Source organism: Mastigoproctus giganteus, chromosome 6 (assembly GCF_048544385.1).
Source record: "Mastigoproctus giganteus isolate SK-2022 chromosome 6, ASM4854438v1, whole genome shotgun sequence".
NCBI classification, from domain to species: Eukaryota; Metazoa; Arthropoda; class Arachnida; order Uropygi; family Thelyphonidae; genus Mastigoproctus; species Mastigoproctus giganteus.
In genome coordinates this window covers 142,582,655-142,604,349 of record NC_143580.1, presented here as the reverse complement: position 1 = coordinate 142,604,349, position 21,695 = coordinate 142,582,655, and the positions used below count along the sequence as shown (strand labels likewise).

The window sequence follows — 21,695 nt, the reverse complement described above, 5'->3', positions numbered from 1 at the left end:
CGTACGATTTAACATAAAACTAGATAGCAAAATACATAGCACTGTATTAGAAATCTCTTAGATTAGTATAGTATCATCCATCAATTATTTAGTAAAATTTATTAATCTTATTAAATTTCATTGTTAATTAAATTGTATTTAAACGGAATCATGACCCAGACTACAGCACCAAAGCAACAGGCACAAAAGAACAGGAGTGCTATGGCTCAGGAGAGAACCAAAGGGGGAGGATTGTCCAACACATTACAGCATAAAAAATGTGCAACTTGTAAAATGTTTGTGGACTTTACTGAAACAGGACATGATCTAGCCAAGGAGGATGTCTTTGTGTGTACTAGATGCAGAGACTGTGGGGAATTGGGTGGCAACTAAACATACTGATGGGCGTCTATGAGAGTTTGACGTGCAGGGTAGATGCACTTGAAGAAATTAATAAAAAAGACAGAATGCACTGGTCCCACAGGAGCCAGTTATTGTTGGTGGCTCTATTATTAGGGAGATGGGGAATATATTATGCAAAGAGGATAGGTGGAACAAAACCAGGGTATGTCTGTCAAGGACAAAAGTTGATGACGTAGGGCAGATATAATCTTTTAAGGGCACAAACGGTGATATTGTTGTGTACGTTGGAACTAATGATCTTAAGAGTAAGAGATCTGCAGATTTACTTGTGCAAGTTAGGGTTAAATTTGAAAGTGTCTACAATTCTGCCCAGACACGATAGGAGGGAGTATATGATGAGAGTCTTGTCAATCAATTCGGCTATGGAGAGATTGTGCAAGGTTCATGGGATAGAATTTTTTTTCAGCGTAGTCTGTGCTTGCTAACAGGAGAGACTGCTTCTACAGGGATGGGATTCACTTAAATATAAAGGGTACAAGAATATTTGCTGATGCTATTGAGGCAGTGTTAGGTGGGTGCGAAAACTGCTATCTTGGAGGGAGGGATTCACAGACTAAAAGATTAACAGTAGCTGCAGGCAGAGGCGAAATTGGTTCTTGCACTGCTTTTATTGTAATGAGCAGCAGCCTAGAGAGCAAATTGCTGAGGATTTCGTGAGCTGCTAGGAGTCATCATGGAACAAGGAAATATATGGGCTGTTAGGATAACTAAGACTAAGAACAGGTGCATGTGCTAGAAGCATAGTAATTAAATTTGATGAACTTGAAGTGCTGATCAAGACATCAAAGGCAGATATTGTTGAGATGTCAGAGACATTGTGTCACACAGATATAAACAGTGCAGAATTGGAATTTGGGGAATACAATGTGCACTGAAAGCTTAGACAGAGTAGGAAGGGAGGAGGAGGAGGCATTATGCTTTTAGTTAAGAAACACATCTAAGGAAGTGCATCCAGTTGACATGGGTGGACAGTGCAATGCTGAGTCTGTTTGGTGTGACATAAACACTGGGAAAGGAAAAAAGAGTAAGTGTGTGTTATAGGCCTAATGACTGATGAGAACGAAGAACAGTTGTGCAGAGAAATAGTGGACCAGTAAATCAGAATGTCTTGGGAATTTTAGCTTTCCAGATATTGACTGCAACTTGTAGATTGGTCACTCGTGCTGGCAAGACTTTTGTGGATTTATTGGAGGATTGTTTTCTACAGCAACATGTTCAAGGGGCAGCAACCAGAGGGAATAATACTCTTCACCTGATTATCAGCAGTGATTATTCATGCATTAAAAATTTGCAGATAAAGGAACCACTAGGTGACAGTGATCACAGTGTACTGATGTTGGATTTACTTAAAGATTTAACTACCATCAAGGGCAAAGAGAGTGGTTTTTGTTTTCGTAAAGGTAACCACAGTGGTCTCAGACAGTTTTTTAATTCTATACAGTAGGATCAACTGATGATGATAATACCAACGGTGAATTCTAAATGCCTTCAGGGACTTAATCTTGGAGGCTACTAGGCTTTTCATACCAACTAAGAAATATTGTTCAAGGTTGAAGCCTAAATGGATGTCAGATGAATTAATGAGGCTCGTGGCAGAGAAGAAAAATCATGGGATGCATATAAATTATCAGACGACACAGAAGCACACGGCAGATATAAGCTAGTCTGTAATCAAGTCACAAAGGGCGTTAGGCAGGCAAAGGCAGATTCCAAGAAATCTTTGGCAATAGATGCAAAGAAAAACAGCAAAGAGTTCTTTACTTAAGTAAACTCTAGAAGAAAATGGATGAATCATATTGGTCCACTTGACATAGGTGCTTCGAAGATTGATGATCCTCTCAAGGAGGTGATAAACTGAATGAGGAGTTATTCAAGTTGGGGAATGCCAGAAGTTTATCAAACTAACAGGGAGCTTTGTGATTTTGTAATAACTGAAAGCAAAGTGGAGGAGAAATTGTTGAAGTTAAACATAAAAAAGGCACCTGACGCAGATGGAATCTATCCAGTTATATTAAAGGAGGCAGCAAGGGAAGTAAGCAAATCTTTAGCCATAATTAGGAAGCATTGACTGGGGATGTGCAAATGTATCCCCAATTCACAAAGGGGGTGCAAAGGATGACACAAATAATTATAGACCTCTTAGTTTAACTTCTGTTCCAAGGAGAATAAGGGTGTCACTGGTTAAAGAGGAGATACAGAAGCACCTAGACAAGACTGCACTTATAGTTCAGACACAGCATGGGTTTGTTAATGGGATATCTTGTCTCACCAATTGATTGGATACTACGATGTTGACACAAAGCAACTGGGTGCAAAAAATTAATTTTTATATCATATACTTGGATTTTAGGAAAGCTTTTGATACTGTTGGACATGGAAGACTGCTGTACATTTGAGTGGTATGGCATTAAGGGCAAGTTACTGCAATGGATAAAGGGATGGTTGAATGGGAGACTGCAGAGAATGGTAATAAATGGTCACTGCTCTACGTGGAATAACGTTATTAGTGGAGTCCACCGGGGTCCATTGTTGTTTTGTGCTGGGCCCATTGTTTTTTTGTGTATTTATCAGTGATATCGATGAAGGTGTATCAGGCTTAATGTCCAAGTTTGCAAATGATACAAAGGTTGGCAGGGTTGTTAATGACAATAAAGACAGTATGCTACTGCAACAGGATCTAGAAAAGTTGGCAGAAGTGGAAACTGAAGTTTAACATTGACAAATGCAAAGTGTTGTGTGGTAGTGTACTCAGGGAGGTGGAGAATGAAAGAGTCCTAGGAGTAATTGTGCAGTCAGATATGAAGTTCTCTGAGTAGTGCAGACGGGCTGCCAGAGCAGGTCATGGAATTTTGTCAAATGATGTATAGGAATTTTGCTAGCAGAGACAAGGAGATGATTATCCCTTGGTATAAGGCAATGGTCAGGCCACACCTTGAGTACTGCGTACAGGTCTGGAGGCCTCATTTTAGGAAGGATATAGAGTTGCTGTAATGAGTACAGAGAAGTGCAACAAGATTAGTGTGAAGAACAGAGGGGTGCACTTACGAAAAAAGTCTTAAGTTCTGCAAGTTACAGCATCTGGAAACAAGGCACCTGCAAGGTGACCTGATTGAGGTGTATAAGGCCTTGAATGGGTTGGGTAGGCTCAATTCTGACGGAATACTTCAGCTTGCTCAGATTAAGAACCTGAGGGGGCATAGATTCAAATTGAAGAAAGACAGATGTAGAATTGATGTGTGAAAATTTGCCTTTAGCCAGCAGGTAGTTGAACACTGGAACAGACTTCCGTCTATTGCTGTGGAAGTTGATAGCTTAAATAAACTTAAAGCTGAACTAGACAAACAAAAGTGGAGTGACCGGATGGGTGAAATGGGAAAGGTTTTTTTTTGGCTGATGCTGTATACACCTGGTTTCTTGCATCATACACCTAAAATATGTTTGGAAGACATTGGTGCCACCTGACTAAATGTGCAACACATGTGAACTAGTAGAACTAAACAAATTAGTAAACTATTATAGGTGAATAGGGTTAATGATAAAGATCACTGCTTAAAAAATAAGGAAATATTACAAATTAGTTAATTTCTCCCTCTGCCACTTTAACTGCTTACTGGCAATATGGAGTTGTAATGAGGAGAAAAGTTGTTCAATGCCAGCTTGAATTTTAATGGTAAACTCTGAATATCAGTGATTTGGCATCACCTAAATTTGATCTAGATCAGTGTTTCCCAACCTTGTTTTAATTATCTCCCCTCCAAAGGGCTTTTTTAGACAATTTTTTTTTTCTAATCATCCCCATGAAATTTTAAACAAGAAAATACTTTATACTTACTCTTTTTATGAGATCCCTGAGCCTGATGCTTCTTAGCTAAAAGTTCAATGTTCAGTATGATGTTAGTAAGTTTAATTCTAATGTCTCCTCTTGAACATATATCTTTTTTAATATTTTATTTACTGAACTAAAACCACTTTCAACCATATAAGACGGAAAACAAAGAAGTACTTTGGCCATTTCAGACCACATTGTTGGATAAAGAGGTTTAGTTGTTTTTGACCCCCACAACTCAGCCATTCCACCTTTTTCGAATTTATATTTGCATTCTTCGTTAATTTTAATTCACAAATTTGTGGCTTAGAAAGTAGAAACAATAGATTGAAACATGTCCTTGTTACCTCTGAAAGTACTTAGGCATTTAATGCCTATGAAAAGCAAATGTGGTTGAATTAAATCATGCCCACTACCTTCCTTTTATCAAAATTTCTCACTCCTAATATAATGTAATGTTAAAAATCAGTTGTCTGAGGGGAAAAGAAAACCCAATGAGAGAAATTAGCAAATGCAAAATGGAAAGCATTCAAAGAATTAATCTTGGAAGCTACTAGGCTTTTAATACCAACAAAGAAATATTGTTCAAAATTTAGGCCTAAATGGATGTCAGATGAACTAATTAGACAAGTGAAAGAGGAGAAAAATGCATGAGATACATATAAATTAGCACGTGACACAGAAGCCGATGATAGATACAAAATGATCTGTAACCAAGTTACAAAGGAGGTTGGGCAGATTACGAGAAATCTTTGGCAAGGGATGCAAAGAAAAACAGCAAAGAGTTCTTTACTTATGTAAACTCTAGAAAGAAGGGGATGAATCAGATTGGTCCACTTGATATCGATGGTTCAACTGTTGATGATCCTGCCCAGGTAGCTAACAAACTAAATGAATATTTTGCATCAACATTCACACATGAGGAGTTATTCAGGGAGGAGAATGCCAGAGGTGTATTCAACTGTGGCAGTAATCTAAATAATCTTGTAATAACTGAGAGTAAAGTGGAGGGGAAATTGTTGAAGATAAACACAAGAAAGGCACCTGGGGTGAATGGAATCTATCCAGTTGTATTAAAGGAGGCAGCAAAGAAAGTAAGCAAACCCTTAGCCATAATTATGAGAGCTTCCCTGGACTCAGGGGAGGTACCCATGGACTGGAGATGCATAAATGTGACCCCAATCCACAAAAGAGGATCAAAGGGGGACACAGATAATTACAGACTTGTTAGTTTAACTTCTGTTCCAGGGAAATTAATTTAGGCACTGGTTAAAGAAGCATTGCAGGATCATCTAGACAAGACTTCAGTTATAGCTCAGACACAGCATGGTTTTGTTAAGGGAAGATCTTGCCTGACCAATTTGATTGGATACTATGATGCAGTCACAAAAGAGCTGGATGCAGGGAATAACTTTGATATTATATACTTGGATCTTAGAAAGGCTTTTGATACTGTTACACATGGAAGACTGCTGCACAAATTGGTGCAGTGTGGCATTGGAGGCAAATTGCTGCTATGTATAAAGGGATGGTTGAGTGGGAGAAGACAGAGAGTGGTAATCGATGGACACTGCTCTTCGTGGACTTACGTTATTAGTGCAGTCCCTTGGGGTCCATTGTTATTTTCTGTATTTATAAATAATATTGATGATGGTATATCAGGATTAATGTCCAGGTTTGCAGACGATACGAGGGATGGCAGGGTTGTTAATGACACTAATGACAGTACACTGCTCCAACAGGATCTAGAAAAGTTGAGCAGATGGGCTGAGAGGTAGCAGTGAAGTTTAACATTGACAGATGTAAAGTACTACATATGGGAAACAGTAATCCCAGAGTAACGTATCAACTCTGTGGTACCACACTGACAGTGGTAGAGAATGAAAAGGACCTGGGGGTAATTGTGCAGGCAGATATGAAGTTTTCTTAGCAGTGCAGACGGTCTGCAAGAGTACCTCATGGTGCCTTGTCAATGATATACAGGAATTTTTCTAGCAGGGATAAGGAGGTGATTATCCCCTTGTATAAGGCAATGGTCGGGCCACACCTTGAGTACTGTATACAGGTCTGGTGGCCTCATTTTAAGAAGGATGTAGAGCTTTTGTAATGAGTACAGAGAAGGACTAGATTAGTGAATGGAACAAAGGGTTGCTCTTACGAAGAAAGGCTTAAATTTTGCAAATTGCAGTGTCTGGAGACTAGGCACCTGCGAGGTGATCTGATTGAGGTGTGTGAGTGAGTGCTTTATCAGATCACTGACTGAGTGATCTGATAAAGCCAGAATGGTGTGAGCATGCTTCATGCTGATAGGATTCTTCCCCTTGCTCAGAAGCAGCAGTGCGTAGCACACGCTTCTTGATTAAAACCGGGGTTCGAGCTCGTGACCACCAAATACGGAGGATGCGGAGAGGTCAGAGAAGGACCACCGCATATCCCCGGAGCAATATGGCTTTAGTTGCTAATGCTCCTTAAAAAAAAAAAAAAAAAAAAAAACCCTTGCTCAGAATAATCGCCTGAGATGGCCTAAATTCAAATTGAGGAAAGACGGTTGTAGGATAGATGTGCTGAAGTTTGCCTTTAGCCAGCGGGTGGTTGATTAGTGGAACAGACTTCCATCTTTTGTTGTGGAAGTTGATAGCCTAAATAGATTCAAGGCAGAACTTGACAGTGACAAATGGGCCTGGAGTACTGGGGTCCATAGTTTAACAAATAGATATTTATTTACAGTATACCCAGTATAAAATAAAATACAAGTACAATTTCAGTAGCTTTCGGAACTCGTGTCCCTTTATCAACTGACAAATTTGAATACATTACAAGCAAAGTGTGGCACGTTACTCATTCGTCATTGTTGTAGCACGGACGTGTGCTGCCTTGCGCCAGTGATCATCCATCAATAAAACGGTTGTCTCCAGGATTGGATGTATACGCATGCCTTTCTGGCGATTTAATGCCTTAGGGTTGTTCATTATGTTTAGTGACTCTAGCCATAGGCGGTGGCGAAAGTGTCGCGCGTGGTCCACTATCTCAAAGTCGCGCTTGGGGTCAAGATCGTGGTTGGTAGCCCAAAAATGTTCTGCAAGCGCGGACTGGTCAGTTTCGGCAAGCCGGATTGCTGTGTTGTGTTCCGTGAGGCGATCCTGGAGACGTCTCGATGTCTCACCTACGTAGCAACTGTTACAGGCCCTACAGGTGATACGGTACACTACATTGCTGCGTAAGACAGGTGTGACAGGGGTCTTCACACTGGAGACAAGTGAACGTAGGTTCCTACCTGCTAATTGTACACGTTTGATGTTGTAACTTCTCAGGATCTTCGAGATACGTCCTGACACTCCTGGATAGTACGGAATGTAGGCGGATGATATGCCGACTTGCTTCGGAGGTCTTGGGTTGGAAGTAAGTTCTTGTGCCTGTAACAAGCATCTGTTTAGTACATGGGATGGATAACCGCATCTGGTTAGGTCCGCCTTCACACGGGAGATCTCGTTACGTCTAATTGTGTCGGTGCTGGAATGGCTCCAGGCCCTGGAGAACAGGGTGTGGGCAGTGCTATTGAGATGGCTTGGAGCGTGGCCGGACCCATAGTTGGTGAATTGACCGCACCACATGGGTTTGCGGTATACTGAGGTCTCTAGATGTGGGCCTACTTGAATGGCATTTAATCCGTGATATTAACTTCAAAGAAGTAAGTGGTGTGAAAAGACTCACAAACTTGACAAACGTTTGGTGCAAGTGGATGGGTGAAATTGGTGGGTTTTTTTTTTTTTTTTTTTTTTTTGACTGATGCTATATAAGCTTGCGTTCTTGCATCATAATGCTAATCCTAATTAAATATTAAGGAATAAGATATCTTTGGGTAGGGTTGAACTTTGAAGGGCCACAAACCATTGTAATTTTGTCCCCCCCCCCAAAAGCTAATTATTGATCCCCCCGTCTTGTGGGCGATATCCCCCCCATCGATAACCTTTCATCTTGATATATTTATCTGTAGTGAGTTGAGACGAATCACAGCCAAATGGAGACAGTGTTTGGACAATGGACTATGGATACTGCTTGCCAAAAAGATGAAAAGGTTGGGGAGCAACAGATAAATACTAAGCATTTAGATGCAAGTGCTGAAGAGGTGAAGAAAAAGGTGTTAAAAAAAGAAAAGGCAAAGAGAAACTTGGAGTACAAATGGAAGGAAGATTTCAGGACTAGGGGTTCAGGGGAAAAAATTGGTGGTTAATTAGGGAACAAATCGAAGCACAATGCTGATATTGAGATGCAAATGTGTAAGGATTGGGAGAAGGGTGGTCTCTGGGGCTGCTATGGAGGATAGCCCATTGTCTACTCATGACAGATCCTATGATGATGTTGATATTCAGGAATTGACTTCTAAAAAGGGAAAGAATTTTGTGAATATGGTGCAGAATAGTTCAGTGGGAACTCCTAATTCTGGTAAGAGTAAGTCAGAAGGGGATTATGGAAAGGGGGTTGAAAAAGAAAAAAAAGCAAAGAGAAAATTGAAGTATAAATGGAAGGAAGATTTCGAAAATAGCAATTTGGTTGAAAAAATTGTCAGTCAATTAGGGAACAAATCAGACCTCGGTGCTGACATTGATGTGCTAGTACTAGATAAAGATTAGGAGGAAGTAGTCTCTGGGGCTACACTGGACGATAGTCCATAGGCTTCTCAAGATAGAGCCTATGATGATAATGTTGATTCTCAGGGATTGACTTCTAAGAAGAGAAATAAACTGGTAAATGTGGGGCAGGACAGTTTGGTAGCAACTGCTGATATGAGTGAGAGTAAGTCACGTGGGATAAAGAGGAATACAAGCATGATACAATACACATGATGCTGGGTCACTTGAAAGAGTGAAGCAAAATGTAGCTTTAGATCTTTCTATAATGGATGGTGAATGGCATTTAATCCGTGATATTAACTTCAAAGAAGTAAGTGGTGTGAAAAGACTCATATCCACATGTCCCCACAAGTTGACGATTGAAACAAAAATTTCAGCCCAGAACAAGAACAAACTACAAGAATTACAAGAACAACAAACAGCATCTTCGAGGGATGGGTCATTAGCTGTTCTCGTGGTGGTTTTTTTTTTTTTTGCACCATCATCTGAATCAAGTTTCAATGCAAACTTTAAAAATTTTTTCCTTGTTGTTTATAATTTCTTTTATGGTGGACTTTCGAACATCATAAAATTTTGCTAAGATTGACTTTCATCCTTTGAAAGTCTTTAAAATCCTAATCTTTGATTTATTTGTTAAAAATTTCTACGTCCTTTTAAAAGATGAAGACGACCACCATAAGTACAGTAAAATGAAACTGTAAATGTTCAGAATCTCTTCATGCCTATATCTAAACTTTGTAAAGTTTTTACTCCATATCTCACTGCATATCATGCTGCAGTGTCTGCATGCCCTCTTTTGTTATTGATTGGCGCTTGTCTTTTTTTTACTGTTTTAGATTTTACAACCCTTCCCCCAAAATGTCAGTGAACAGAAATATCAGGTTACAAAGTGTTATGTTTAGTTAGTACTGTATGTATATTAATTAAGTAATCATTTAATTTCATTAATTGGTAAGGTAAAATAAAAGTATAAATTTGTGCTTTATAGCCTATGGATCATATTCCTCTGATTTTTTGCTTATTACAATCGCTGTTTAATAAAATCGAAATTCATTTAACAAACGTGATCACAAAAACCAGTGCACTTACTGTAGTTATTTTATGGCACCAGCATTAAAAAAAAAAAAATGCTGACTCATTCGGATTATTGACATTCGGATTTTCAATGCTCTGCTGTAATTGAACGAATGGACATATCTGATATTCAGAATGGAACAAAACAGTTGCCAAAGAATTCATGCATTCAAGGACCTTAAAGAAATTAAAGAAAAACTTGTGGGGTTTTCTCTGTCTATAAAAATTGTCATGCAGTGAGCATAACCTGCAGGCCACAATCATAATTTAGATGTGACTAGACTGCATCTGTTTTGTAATTCTCATGGTGAATGTGTCTGCATTGAAAGTGAGGATGTAAAATTCTGCTTTGTGTCCATATACTTCCATCTGTTTGTAGTTTGTTTGTTATTTGGTTTTTAGGAGCATTAGTAACTAAAGCCATATTGCTCCGGGGATATGCAGTGGTCATTACCTGACCTTTCCGCATCCACCGTATTTGGTGGTCACGGGCTCGAACCCCGGTCTAATCAAGAAGCCTGTGCTACGCACTGCTGCTCCTGCCCACCTGGCTATGGAGGCGCCTATACTTCCAGCATGGTGCAGGTATTGAACCCACTTAGATTACATGGAACAGACGTTCCATGTAATCTAAGTGGGAATACAGCAGACTCTCGATTTACCGAGATCAGATTAACTGGGACACTTCAAAACTCCAAATTAAAAAAACAAAAAAAAAAATTCAACAGAAATCATAAAATTCAAGTAATAACTAGAATAGGTATAAACAGATATTTTGCAAGTTGTAGATAAGCAACAAGCGGCATTATAAGTTGTCATCGGGAGATTAGTGTACCTATTATCTTGCAACGGCAGCTGTCTTCACACCCGCCGTTTGGGGGGGGGACGAGAGAAGAAATGTTTCGTTTGTTTTAGTGCATCGCATTGATTGTTGTGTTTCGTCGAAACGCAAAAAGACAAATTTTGTTTCGTTATTTATGTCAGAGATGTCAATTTTTTTTAAATACTGTACTTGAAATTATTCAAAAGTTTGAAAATGGTGCAGCCGTTAAATCTCTAATGAACCATTATAATGTTGGTGACCAAACCATACCGACATCATAAAAAATAAAGGGAAGCATCGTATTGAACACACAAGTAGTATGTGGTAAGTTTTTTTATCTATCGCCATATTTTTTACGTAGGTTGCTGAACATTTTTCGATACAGTAAATCCCTGACTTACGCAACTACAAATTTACATAAATTTGTTTTCACTCAATTTTTTTTTTTTTTTAGAATCGTAAAATTTAAAACAACAAAAAATAATAATAATAAGCAATCAATCACGGCACACACAAATTGCACAAGTGAGTTTGGAGTAACAATGGGGGGGGGGAGGTAAGATTCTTACAATTATTTATGGTTTTTGTTTTTTTTTTTTTTATATGACTGAAGATTTCAGTGAAGGGGGCACACATTTCACCATAATAACGTAAAAGCCCGCAGAATTCCAGCTATTGGTATTATCGCAAATTCAATTAGATTGAGTTTACTAGCCCGTTTATAATAGATTGCGCTAACAGAAATGCCAGATAAAACGGAAAGTACAAATTGTTTTTATTGTTTTTTGTTGGCCTCCAGAAATGTGCTTTAGTAAAATGTGAGTTCGTGCGGGGTGATAATATTGAGTTTTCGCCTTAACCCTGTGAAGTTCTTTACAGAAAATTTCATTTTTCCCATTATCATGGTGCTGACTGAGAGAATAAGTGACAGTGGTACAAGTACATTTACCAACAAAAGGAAACCGATCGATTTGGATCAGAAAATTAAACTAATAAGAATGTATGAAAATAGTCAAACATTAACAAGTATCGCACTGAATTCAGAGCCGACCGGGCTAGCCGAGTGGGTAAAGTACCTGCCCGGCAACCCAAAGGTCGCGGGTTTGATTCCCGCCTCGGGCTTGGATCAAAGTACTGCAAAAACTTTGGGTGGTGCAATATGGCCACAGAAGCCGATGCGCCAACAACTACCAAATCAAAAAAAAAAAACTGAATTCAGATTTGTCAATAATAATATAGTAGCAATACGTTACTAGTCATTCCCGAGTTACGTAAAACTCTACGAAGTAAGAAGTCCTGGAACGTATCTCTTACGTATGTCGGGGACTTCTGTATTTTTGGATTATCCGGGATTTGTTTTTTACCATCTATCCCGGAAAATCGAGAGTCTACTTTATCTGAAAGGACAAACAGTAATTTTGTGCTTGGACTCCAATTCCAAAAATACTTTATGATATAACAGGTATACTGATCACAGAGGATGTCTACTGGAGGAAATAATCTCGTACAGGTTGGAGCATAGCACATTTTGGACAGTGAATGGAGATTCAAACATTGATATCACACTTTCAACTATAAGAGGGTCCAGACACATAACGAGCTGGAACATTGAGCCTGACTGGGTCTCCAGTGATCAGGTTTGAGATAATGGAAAAGATTACTTGTCAAATTAGGTATATGCAAGGTCAATTGCGATGATTCTCTGTCCATACTACTAACTGGAATCTGTTTCACCCTGCAGCAGTTCAGCTGGTGCATGGTTGATTATGTAATGCCTCTACAGTTGCAATGAGGCATTGTCAAACTAAATGTATGCCTGTTGAGTGGTGGACTCCACAGTAGATAACTCTACACAAAGAAACCAATAAAGCTAGAATGATATATCAAAAATGTAAACTTAGAAGAAGAAGAAGATCAAATACATTTAAGAAATGATTATCACAAGTTTGCCATTTTGTAACTGGAATTTGTTCGGGTTCATCTTCATTTTCCTCCTCTTTGGCAAAATTATCAATATCTGACTGGGCAATTTTTTCATCTGTTAAAACTGTAGTAACTTGTAGATCACTACCTATGCCCACCCAATCATTAAACTCCTGTTCCCCCATATCTTCAAGCTGTACAACGTAATCAGTTTCCTGACTTGCCCATCATGAATAATTAATCCACATTTTTTGAAACAGTTGCTAATGCAGGTTTCGAAAACTTCATTCCAGGCACTCATGTCATATGAAATGCATCTAGATCTGCTTTGCGATGTCGGATTACGTTCCCAAACCATCATCTATACACTGGATGATTCTTTGCCTTGTATTCAATCTATAAGAGGTCTTAAAGGTTTTTATTATTCCTTGGTTGAGACGTTGAATCAGCAATATGGTATTCGAAGGTCAATGTTTTTGAAAGTCAACTTTGGATGAGCTGGGCAGTTATCCAAAACAAGTGCAATTTTTTTGTTTTTCTTATCCAATTGCAAATCCCATTTATGCAGATAATCTTCAAATAAAGAAGATGTCATCCAAGAGTTGGCATTATTGGCATATTCAGCACGCGGCTGTTTTACTCCTTTAAAACATCTAGGCGATTATTCTTGTCTATAACTAACGGCTTTATCTTGATTTTTCTCATCATGTTGCAGGTTAAAAGAACTGTAATCCTGTCTTTGATCTTCTTTCCTGCAGATGCCGAGGAATTTTTAAAAATTGTGAAAAAATCTGGGGTAGCCCTGTAGTACAACCCTGTTTCATCTGTATTAAAAATGTCTTTAGGATTATATAAGTGCTTAACACAGTTTGCCAAGATGTTTTCAACCAGTTTGCAGCTGCAGAATCATCAGAATCCTGTTTTTCTCCATGAAGTTTTTTGTAAACAATATCGTGCCTCTCATTCCATCTTGTCAGCCGGCCATCTGTCTGTCGCCTTAAACTCTTCATGCAATTTTCAGCAACGATTATTAACTTTTTGAAGAAATATGTTATGATTGATTGGTGCATTAAATGAGATGGCACGTTTGAAACGAACAGAGCTTCACTTACTGTTTGGCATTTCCCTTCATGGTTTCACTTATCACATGTGTTTAATGTGTGACATGATTTTAATAATTTCTATAAAGATGACAGGCTTCTAATTTTACTGCTGCTTCCCTTTGAAACTTATTACTTAAGTTTAATTTGTTGTATGTTTCTTTAATTCATAACTTATCTTTTACACTCAAATTCACTCTCTTTCTGTTCACTGGCATTTTTTTGGGCAGTAAAAGAGATAAGCAACAATCAATTATTTGCACAAGACATGTAAGTAAGATATGGAGTAAAGTTTACGAAGTTTGGATATAAGAATGAAGAACGCATTTCACCATAATAACGTGAAAACACAACGAATTCCAGCAATCGGTATTATTGCAAATGCAATAAGATTGCGTTTACTACCCGTTTCTAACAGAATGTGCACATAAAAAAGCCCAATAAACCAAAAACTGCATTTTTTTTTTTTTTTTTTTTTTATTGTTTTATGGTTGTGACCTCAAGAAATGTGCATTAAAAAAATATCACAGAGGCATTCAAAATTGATGAAAGTATAGTGCATTTTATTGATTTCAATTAGTTCTTTAAAATTTGATTCTATAAAGTGGCTGATTCTGACAATCAGTGATCACTAAAACCGGCACTTACTGTATTTGCTGCATGACATGCACCATCACTGGGTTGAAAGTACGTGCAGAAACACCATGAATTTTGAAAACATCAATAATGTGTGCAGACCAGTTATATGAGTCAGTGGGTAAAATGTAATGTTTTGTTGTTTCTTTCTTTTTGAAATATGCGCTATTTTCCTTTAATACTTATGGTTGTTTCCTCATTAAGACAGTATTACTAAACAACTCTAGAAGGATTGTGATAATTATAGAAGTATGCAGTGGGTAGCTGTACACATGAAATTAAATTTTGCTTTTGCTTGGCATGAAATTTTGTTTTGCTTTTAATAATAGGAGACAGTGAGAACATAATCAATAACATTTTGGCCCATAAAATTTACACAGTATGTGCATAAACACAAGGCATTTCCTCTCAACAAGCAATGTAGTACATTTATATCTGACATATAAGTTTTATTTAAAATAATATCAGTTAATTATGGAGATGTAATAAATATTAATGTGATTATTAATTACAAATAAGAATTACTATTATGAATGATGAGATAAGCAATACCCTAGCCAAGTATGAGGAACAGAAGTATAGGATCAAGCCCACATGATCACTAAATACGATTATGTTCTTGTATTATCCCTATCTTATGAAACTTCCTTATGTGGTCATTGTAGAGTATAAACAGAAAATTTATTTATTAAATGCAGATAGAGATAAGTTATATTGTTAAAAATTGTGTGGAGAAGTTTAGAAAATAATGCATATTTATGAACTTTTCCTCAGCTTTGGCAACTCCACAGGATAAAAAAAAAAAATTTGAAAGTGAAAATTAAAATGGAATACTTGCAACATTTATTTTTTTTTATAGTATGAATCAGAGCTGTAATACTCAATATGTTCTACGTTGATAATAATATTAGTAAAATAATAAGAAGAGTTTACCTCAATATAGTACGTAGAACACTTCCGTATGATACCCTCCAGAAATTAAAACGAAAAAAATCGACAACTTACCGGTACATTAGAGTAAATTATAAATAATTAAATAATCAATTTAACACAATTCAAATAAATTTAAAACAATTAAAAATCAAATTAATGCAATTAAAAGATTCTAACGAAAATTACCGAATCCGGTTAAACCTGAAACTTAAATAGTGATTATTTGTCTTCGCGCATGCGTGTAAAGGTCCACGCATCGGAGATCAAATATGGCCGCCGAACATTAACAGAATTCTCGTGTAATTTAATTTCAACGGTTTCTGCAATAAATAGTCGCGTATAATTATGTTGAACGTTAAGTATTTTGGCCTCATTAAATAAAAAAGTATGTTTTTCGTTAATGGCATGAAAAGCTAATTCCGACGCTGCTGAACGAAAAGCACGAACTGAGGCTTCATGTTGATTTACACGAATATTGCAGAAACTGTTGAAATTAAATTACACGAGAATTCTGTTAATGTTCGGTGGCCATATTTGATCTCCGATGTGTGGACCTTTACGCGCTTGCATGAAGACAAATAATTACTATTTAAGTTTCAGGTTTAACTGGATTCGGTAATTTTCATTCCTGTGATCACAACATATGGTCGAAAAGCGTTGTCAGCTTCAGGAAGGAAAATCGTTTTGAATATTTTCGTTAGAATCTTTTAATTGCGTTAATTTGATTTTTAATTGTTTTAAATTGATTATTTAATTATTTATAATTTACTCTAATGTACCGGTAAGTTGTCGATTTTTTCGTTTTTTCCGTTTTAATTTCTGGAGGGTATCATACAGAAGTGTTCTACGTACTATATTGAGGTAAACTCCTCTTATTATTTTACTAATATTATTTTTTTTATGTACAGGAATACCTCGCATAGCGGGGGTTTCGCTATAGTGCAGTTTACAAATTGAAAAAAAAAAAATTAACTGCATTACCCAGCACATAGGCCAGTGCGTTATGGACTCAAGGCCACACTGACTGTTGTCACAACTCCCATTATATACGGACTTTGATAGATTAGTAAACACTATAGATTCCGAGCGGTGAGATCGTTGATTGTGCATAAGCTGTACAAATATTTTTCGCTGTGTATTTTTATTAAAGATTATTTTTTAAAAACATTACACCTTTATACACAAATGAATGGCGCCGAGTGTTCTTCTAGATCCAAACATCGAACAAGGTATGAAAGTAAGGCAGGCGTTGCAAAATGACATTCGATGTTATAAAGAGATGTATACAAATAAAAAGAAAAAAAAAAAAAACTCTGCAAACTAAGCTGATCAGTTATTTTTCGAAATAAAAATACAGTACATACTTCGCTTGTATTCTTTTGGTATGTACATACTGCAATAAAAATCATTTGTACTGTATTTATTAGTATTTTTCATTTTTATCATTTTAGTTTCTTTTTTTTTTTTTTTTTTTTTTTTTTTTGCAAGAATTTCATGTGCATCAATTTATAGTAAACACTTATATATTTTTGCAACTCGACCCATACAATCAAATTGTCAGAACGCATTAAAATACATATTAATAATAATACCTCGATCAGCATATTTTTTTTTTTGGCACGAATTAACCACGCTATGTGAGGTATTCCTGTATACTGTTTATACAAACACCATACCTGCTTTTTTTTTCTTTAAAGTAAAATGTGTGGTACCACAGTGCATGATTATTATAACCAGGAAATTTCTGAAAAGAAATTTTAAATAACATTTATACTCACTATGGCCAGAACAACAGTTAACAGTGGGCTGCACATTCTTTCATGGCAGTATATGTAAATAGTGTAAATATCCAACTCCTGCTGGATTTTGGAATGAAAACAAGTTACAGTTGTATTGCCTTTTCTCTCATTGCGAAAGATAATATTATACCGCACTTTATTTTACCTGCTGTGAAGTATATATGAAATAAAGTACAATGCATACATCAAAAAAAGAATACGTTATACAGCAGGCCCTCGTTATAAGGTGGTTTGCTTTACGCTGATTCATTATAACACTATTCTTATATCATAACCCGTATCTGACACAAATCACTATAACACTGTTTTAAAGATGCATTTTTGGCATATTTAACGAAATCGTTTCATTTGATGGAGTCGATAGCTTGAAAATGAATAACAAAACAGCATTAAAATGGTTCCCACACCGACTTGAGAAATTTTCCCACGCTCAGTGAAATTTTCTCACACGCTAATTTAATTGCAGTACAGTGACTTGTTATGTAGTTCTGAGATCAACATTTAAAAAAAAAAATGATCAAGTATATTGCTTGCGTTATAGCATTTATCTGAAGTCTAGTCATCACTCAGTACTGTAATAGACATAGTGCATAATGGACAGTTTACTCAAACATTGAATCATAATTAATGCAACCAATGCAGTTACATTTTTGAAGAGTTAATAATGGTGGATAAGAATGAAAAAGCAACGTCTGGACACAGTAAGAAGACTATAAATGTAAGAGACTGAATTTGAAAATTAAATTAAGACTGAATTAAAAAAAGACTGAATTTGAAAATTAAATTAAGACATTTTGAAGCAAATCAAATCGATTCTGGTCATCGACAAGTGGATGTGTGCCATGATTTACGACTGGCAAGTTTAACTGTAAGAACAATTATAAAAAATAAAGAATTAATTTTAGCAGCAGGAAAGACAGCTGTTCCACTGCAAGCAACTAGGATGGCTATTAGAATTGAAATGGAGAGACTTTAACTAATTTTATTGAAGATAATATCCAATGCAGAATTCAGTTAAGTTAAATATTATAAAAAAAAGAGAAGTTAGCCTATCTGAAGAAAACTCACCTAGAAAAAAAAAAAAAAAAAAAAATGTGGAACCATTCAAAACTAGTAAGGGCTGGTTGAATAGATTTAAAATCCAGGGAGAAGCCACATGTGCAGATCAAGGAGCTGAAACTTTCAAAAAAGAACTTGTTAAAATTATTGAAGAGGTATTGTGTTATACTTCTCAACAAGTTTTTAACATAGATGAAGCAGGATTTTTTTGGAAACGATTGCCTAAAAGAAAAAAACATGCCAGGTTTCAAAGCAGCAAAGGACCAATTGACTTTATTGTTGGGTGGTAACGCTGTAGGGATTTAAAATTAAAACCCCTTTTAGTTTACCAGGAAGAGGGCAAAATCGACACATTTTTCATGATTAAATTAATTAATTAAAATCAATTTTGATCAATTAAATTCATGGTTTTAATTGGAATTTTAAGTTTAATTTTGATACGTAAATAGTTACCACATAATTATATACGTATGCAATGCAGAATATTGAATATTAAATATTTTGACCAACATTTGTGCATCTTTTCACTACCGTTTATTATTGATTAGGAAATAGCCTATGGCACTGACCGCAACTCACAAATACATATGTTACCTTATGGGAATGAGGCACTCTGTATTTCCGGAACGAATTATCAGGATTAAGCAGGAGCTACCTGTACTCCTGTGGGAGGAGAGGGGGGGGAAATCGCCTCGCATTCACCCATTATAACCACTTCTGGGGAGGCACCTCCATAGGCAGGAGCAGCAGTATGTAACACATGCTTCTTGATTAGACCAGGGAATGACCACTGCATATCCCTGGAGCAATATGGCCTTAGTTGCTAATGCTCTTAAAAACCAAATAAACAAACTTCTGGGGAAAACAGAAGATTACTGTTCATTACTATTTTTATTAATATTGAGTATATGTTTAATTAGTGTTTCATGTAATAAAATCTAAAGTTTGTCTTTATCAGTTACAAGCATGTATATTCCCAAAAGTTAATTTTTATACATGAGTGAAAATCATATGACTTGGTTGACAGATGCAGCATATTCAATGTTTGAGCTAATTTTATTCACTGCTTAACATTTTTAACTCAGAATTCAGTTGATCTGAATTAACAAGGGCAGAAATATTTTTGGGCTTTCTTCTCACTATGACTGAATTATTCGGCCACCGGTGAAGTCACTTGTCAAATTGTAAGGAAAAAGTTTTAAACATATGGTAGTTTCCCTTCAAGTGGACTAAAAATCCAGCACCACATGTTTGTGTGCAGTGCTGTGCTGTGGAATGAATTTCTTTGCAGAATTTCAAAAAAAAAAAAAAAATGCAAACTTTACTTGAATGCTTTTGAATATTATTTTCTTCTTATTCTGACCTGACTTCTTAACATTATAGTGAAAATGCCAAAAAAAAAAAAAAGTGGTTATTTTTTACTTCAGTAATATCCTCTATATCTATTCTGTAATTTTATTCAGCTTCATTAATTTCTAAGTCTGATTTCTTGAGAATTTTTCTGCTTTTTTTAAACCCCAAATTGGAAAACAGTGGCCAACAGGTGCAGTCTCCTACTTTGATTTTCAAACAGTTTTTGTGCTGCCATCTGCTAGAACTGTGTCTACTATTAACATGAACACACAAATAAGAGATGGTAGCATATACAGAAAGATTTTAAAATAATTTTTTCATTTAAAGTGCTTTATCATATGTAAAATGATCTTGAAAAATGTAAATTTATGTATGAAGAGGATAATTTGTCTTTAATTGCACAGTTAATAATTACATTTACTAACATTTTTATAAAACAATTTCAGATGAGGAATCCATACAGAGTGAAAATGAAAAGCAGGAGGAAGATAAAGAAGAGGACATTGAAGAACAGAATGAAAGGGTAGAGGAGGGTGAACAAGACGAAGTAGTAGAGGAGGAAGAAGAGGAAGAGGAGGAGGCTGCAGGGGAGGAGGAGGAGGAAGTTGTGGCTGGAGGAGAGGATGACGAAGAGGATGAGGAAGAAGATAAGCATAGTGACAAAGAAAATGAACAGTCCAGTGCTAGATCACCTGGCAGTAGCAGTAGTGAAAAAGTATCAGCCTCATCTTCTAGTGAGAGTGAAGCAGAAGAAGAGGAAATGCAGAAGAGAAGAGATGAAGAGGAAATCTTTGGTAGTGATAGTGATAGCGACTGAATATTTTATATTAGACAGAGCATTAGTGCCATATGTCATGTAAATAGCTCATCCCCCTTTCTCCATGCTGTTTGTTTTATACTGTAAATTAAAGGTTATTGGCATTTATCATTACAGAATTGAATTTCATTTTTTAAATATTTTGCTATAATATTTCTTAATTAAATATGGAACAAAAGGATTTTATACCAGGTTTCAAAAAAAAAAAAAAAAAAAAAAAAAACACTCCCTGCAAAGTAGGAACACATGTTAATAGTAGGCACATGAAATTAATATGGTTTCATGTGCCCTGCAATAGTCAGTCTTTTTTTGTGCAGAAAAGATCAACCATATTGCTGTATCATAATGATGCCAGATGCCATTTAAATACTGCCCTAAATTTGTTTTCCTTTAGCCCACAGGCAATACCTTTAGGAAACTGATATAAGAAAGACACCCACTAAACCTCATTGTTTACTCAACTGAATTTAAATTTTTGCTTTAGTATTAGTTGGCTAAATGATGCAAGGAAGTGAACTTCTTCATTTGACTTAAAAAATCCCCTCCAAGTGATGATCAATTAAAAAGTGATGACTATACCAGGGGTGGGGAACCTTTTTTACATTGGAAGGCCATATTTTATTTAACCAAGATACAATTAGACTGCATGCTGAGAGTTAAATATATGCAAAAAATATATTCTTGTAGTCATATTTACAGCCTGTTAGTGTATGAGGAATTTAAACAAAAGTTAGCAGATAACAAAAATAAAAATGGATGAACTTAGACAACAAACCATTTAATGACTTTTTTTGCAACAGCTTAATGCTAGATAGTAGGGTGATATTTGATTCCAACGTCATTGAGCATAGTTTTAATTGGTCCGTCATCTGAGATCTCAAGCTTGTTTTAATTTGTGTCATATATGAAAATGTTGATTCCCAATAGTAGGTTGTGCCAAAAGAAGATAGCATTCGGTGAGCATGTTGACGTAGATTTGGGTTTTCAACAGTATTTTTCCATATTTGAAGAGGATCCTTCTTTGCGTCAAATAGACTTCAGAATATTATCTTCTGAGAGCTAAATTAATTCCATCTGTAAGCCATCGAGTGCTTTGGAGACATCAATCGGGTATGGTTGGAAAGCTAGTTTCATTGTGAGATCATGTTTCTCAAAATCAGCAACCTTTCATTGTATTCCTCAATCAGGGAGTCTAGAACAGCTGTGTTTTCCTTAATGATTTGTTTGTATCCTGTTCATTAATTACTTTTGCCAGTTTAGGAAAGTGTTCAGTTGAAAGTTCCAATTGGGTAAGCAAGGTTTAGAAAAGGGTCAGCTTT

At 36.3% G+C, this 21,695-nt stretch overlaps 1 protein-coding gene across 1 annotated transcript in view; it reads left to right on the top strand.

Annotated features, from left to right (window-relative positions):
* Positions 1-20,495, top strand: part of LOC150084629 (RNA polymerase II-associated factor 1 homolog) — a 358,003-nt gene extending 337,508 nt beyond the window's left edge. Inside the window, exon 13 of the mRNA XM_090376517.1 lies at positions 20,006-20,495. Within this exon, the coding sequence (XP_090232643.1) occupies positions 20,006-20,376 (371 nt within the window). The 3' untranslated portion in view covers positions 20,377-20,495. The remainder of the gene's footprint in view (positions 1-20,005) is intronic.
* Positions 20,496-21,695: the final 1,200 nt, after the last annotated feature.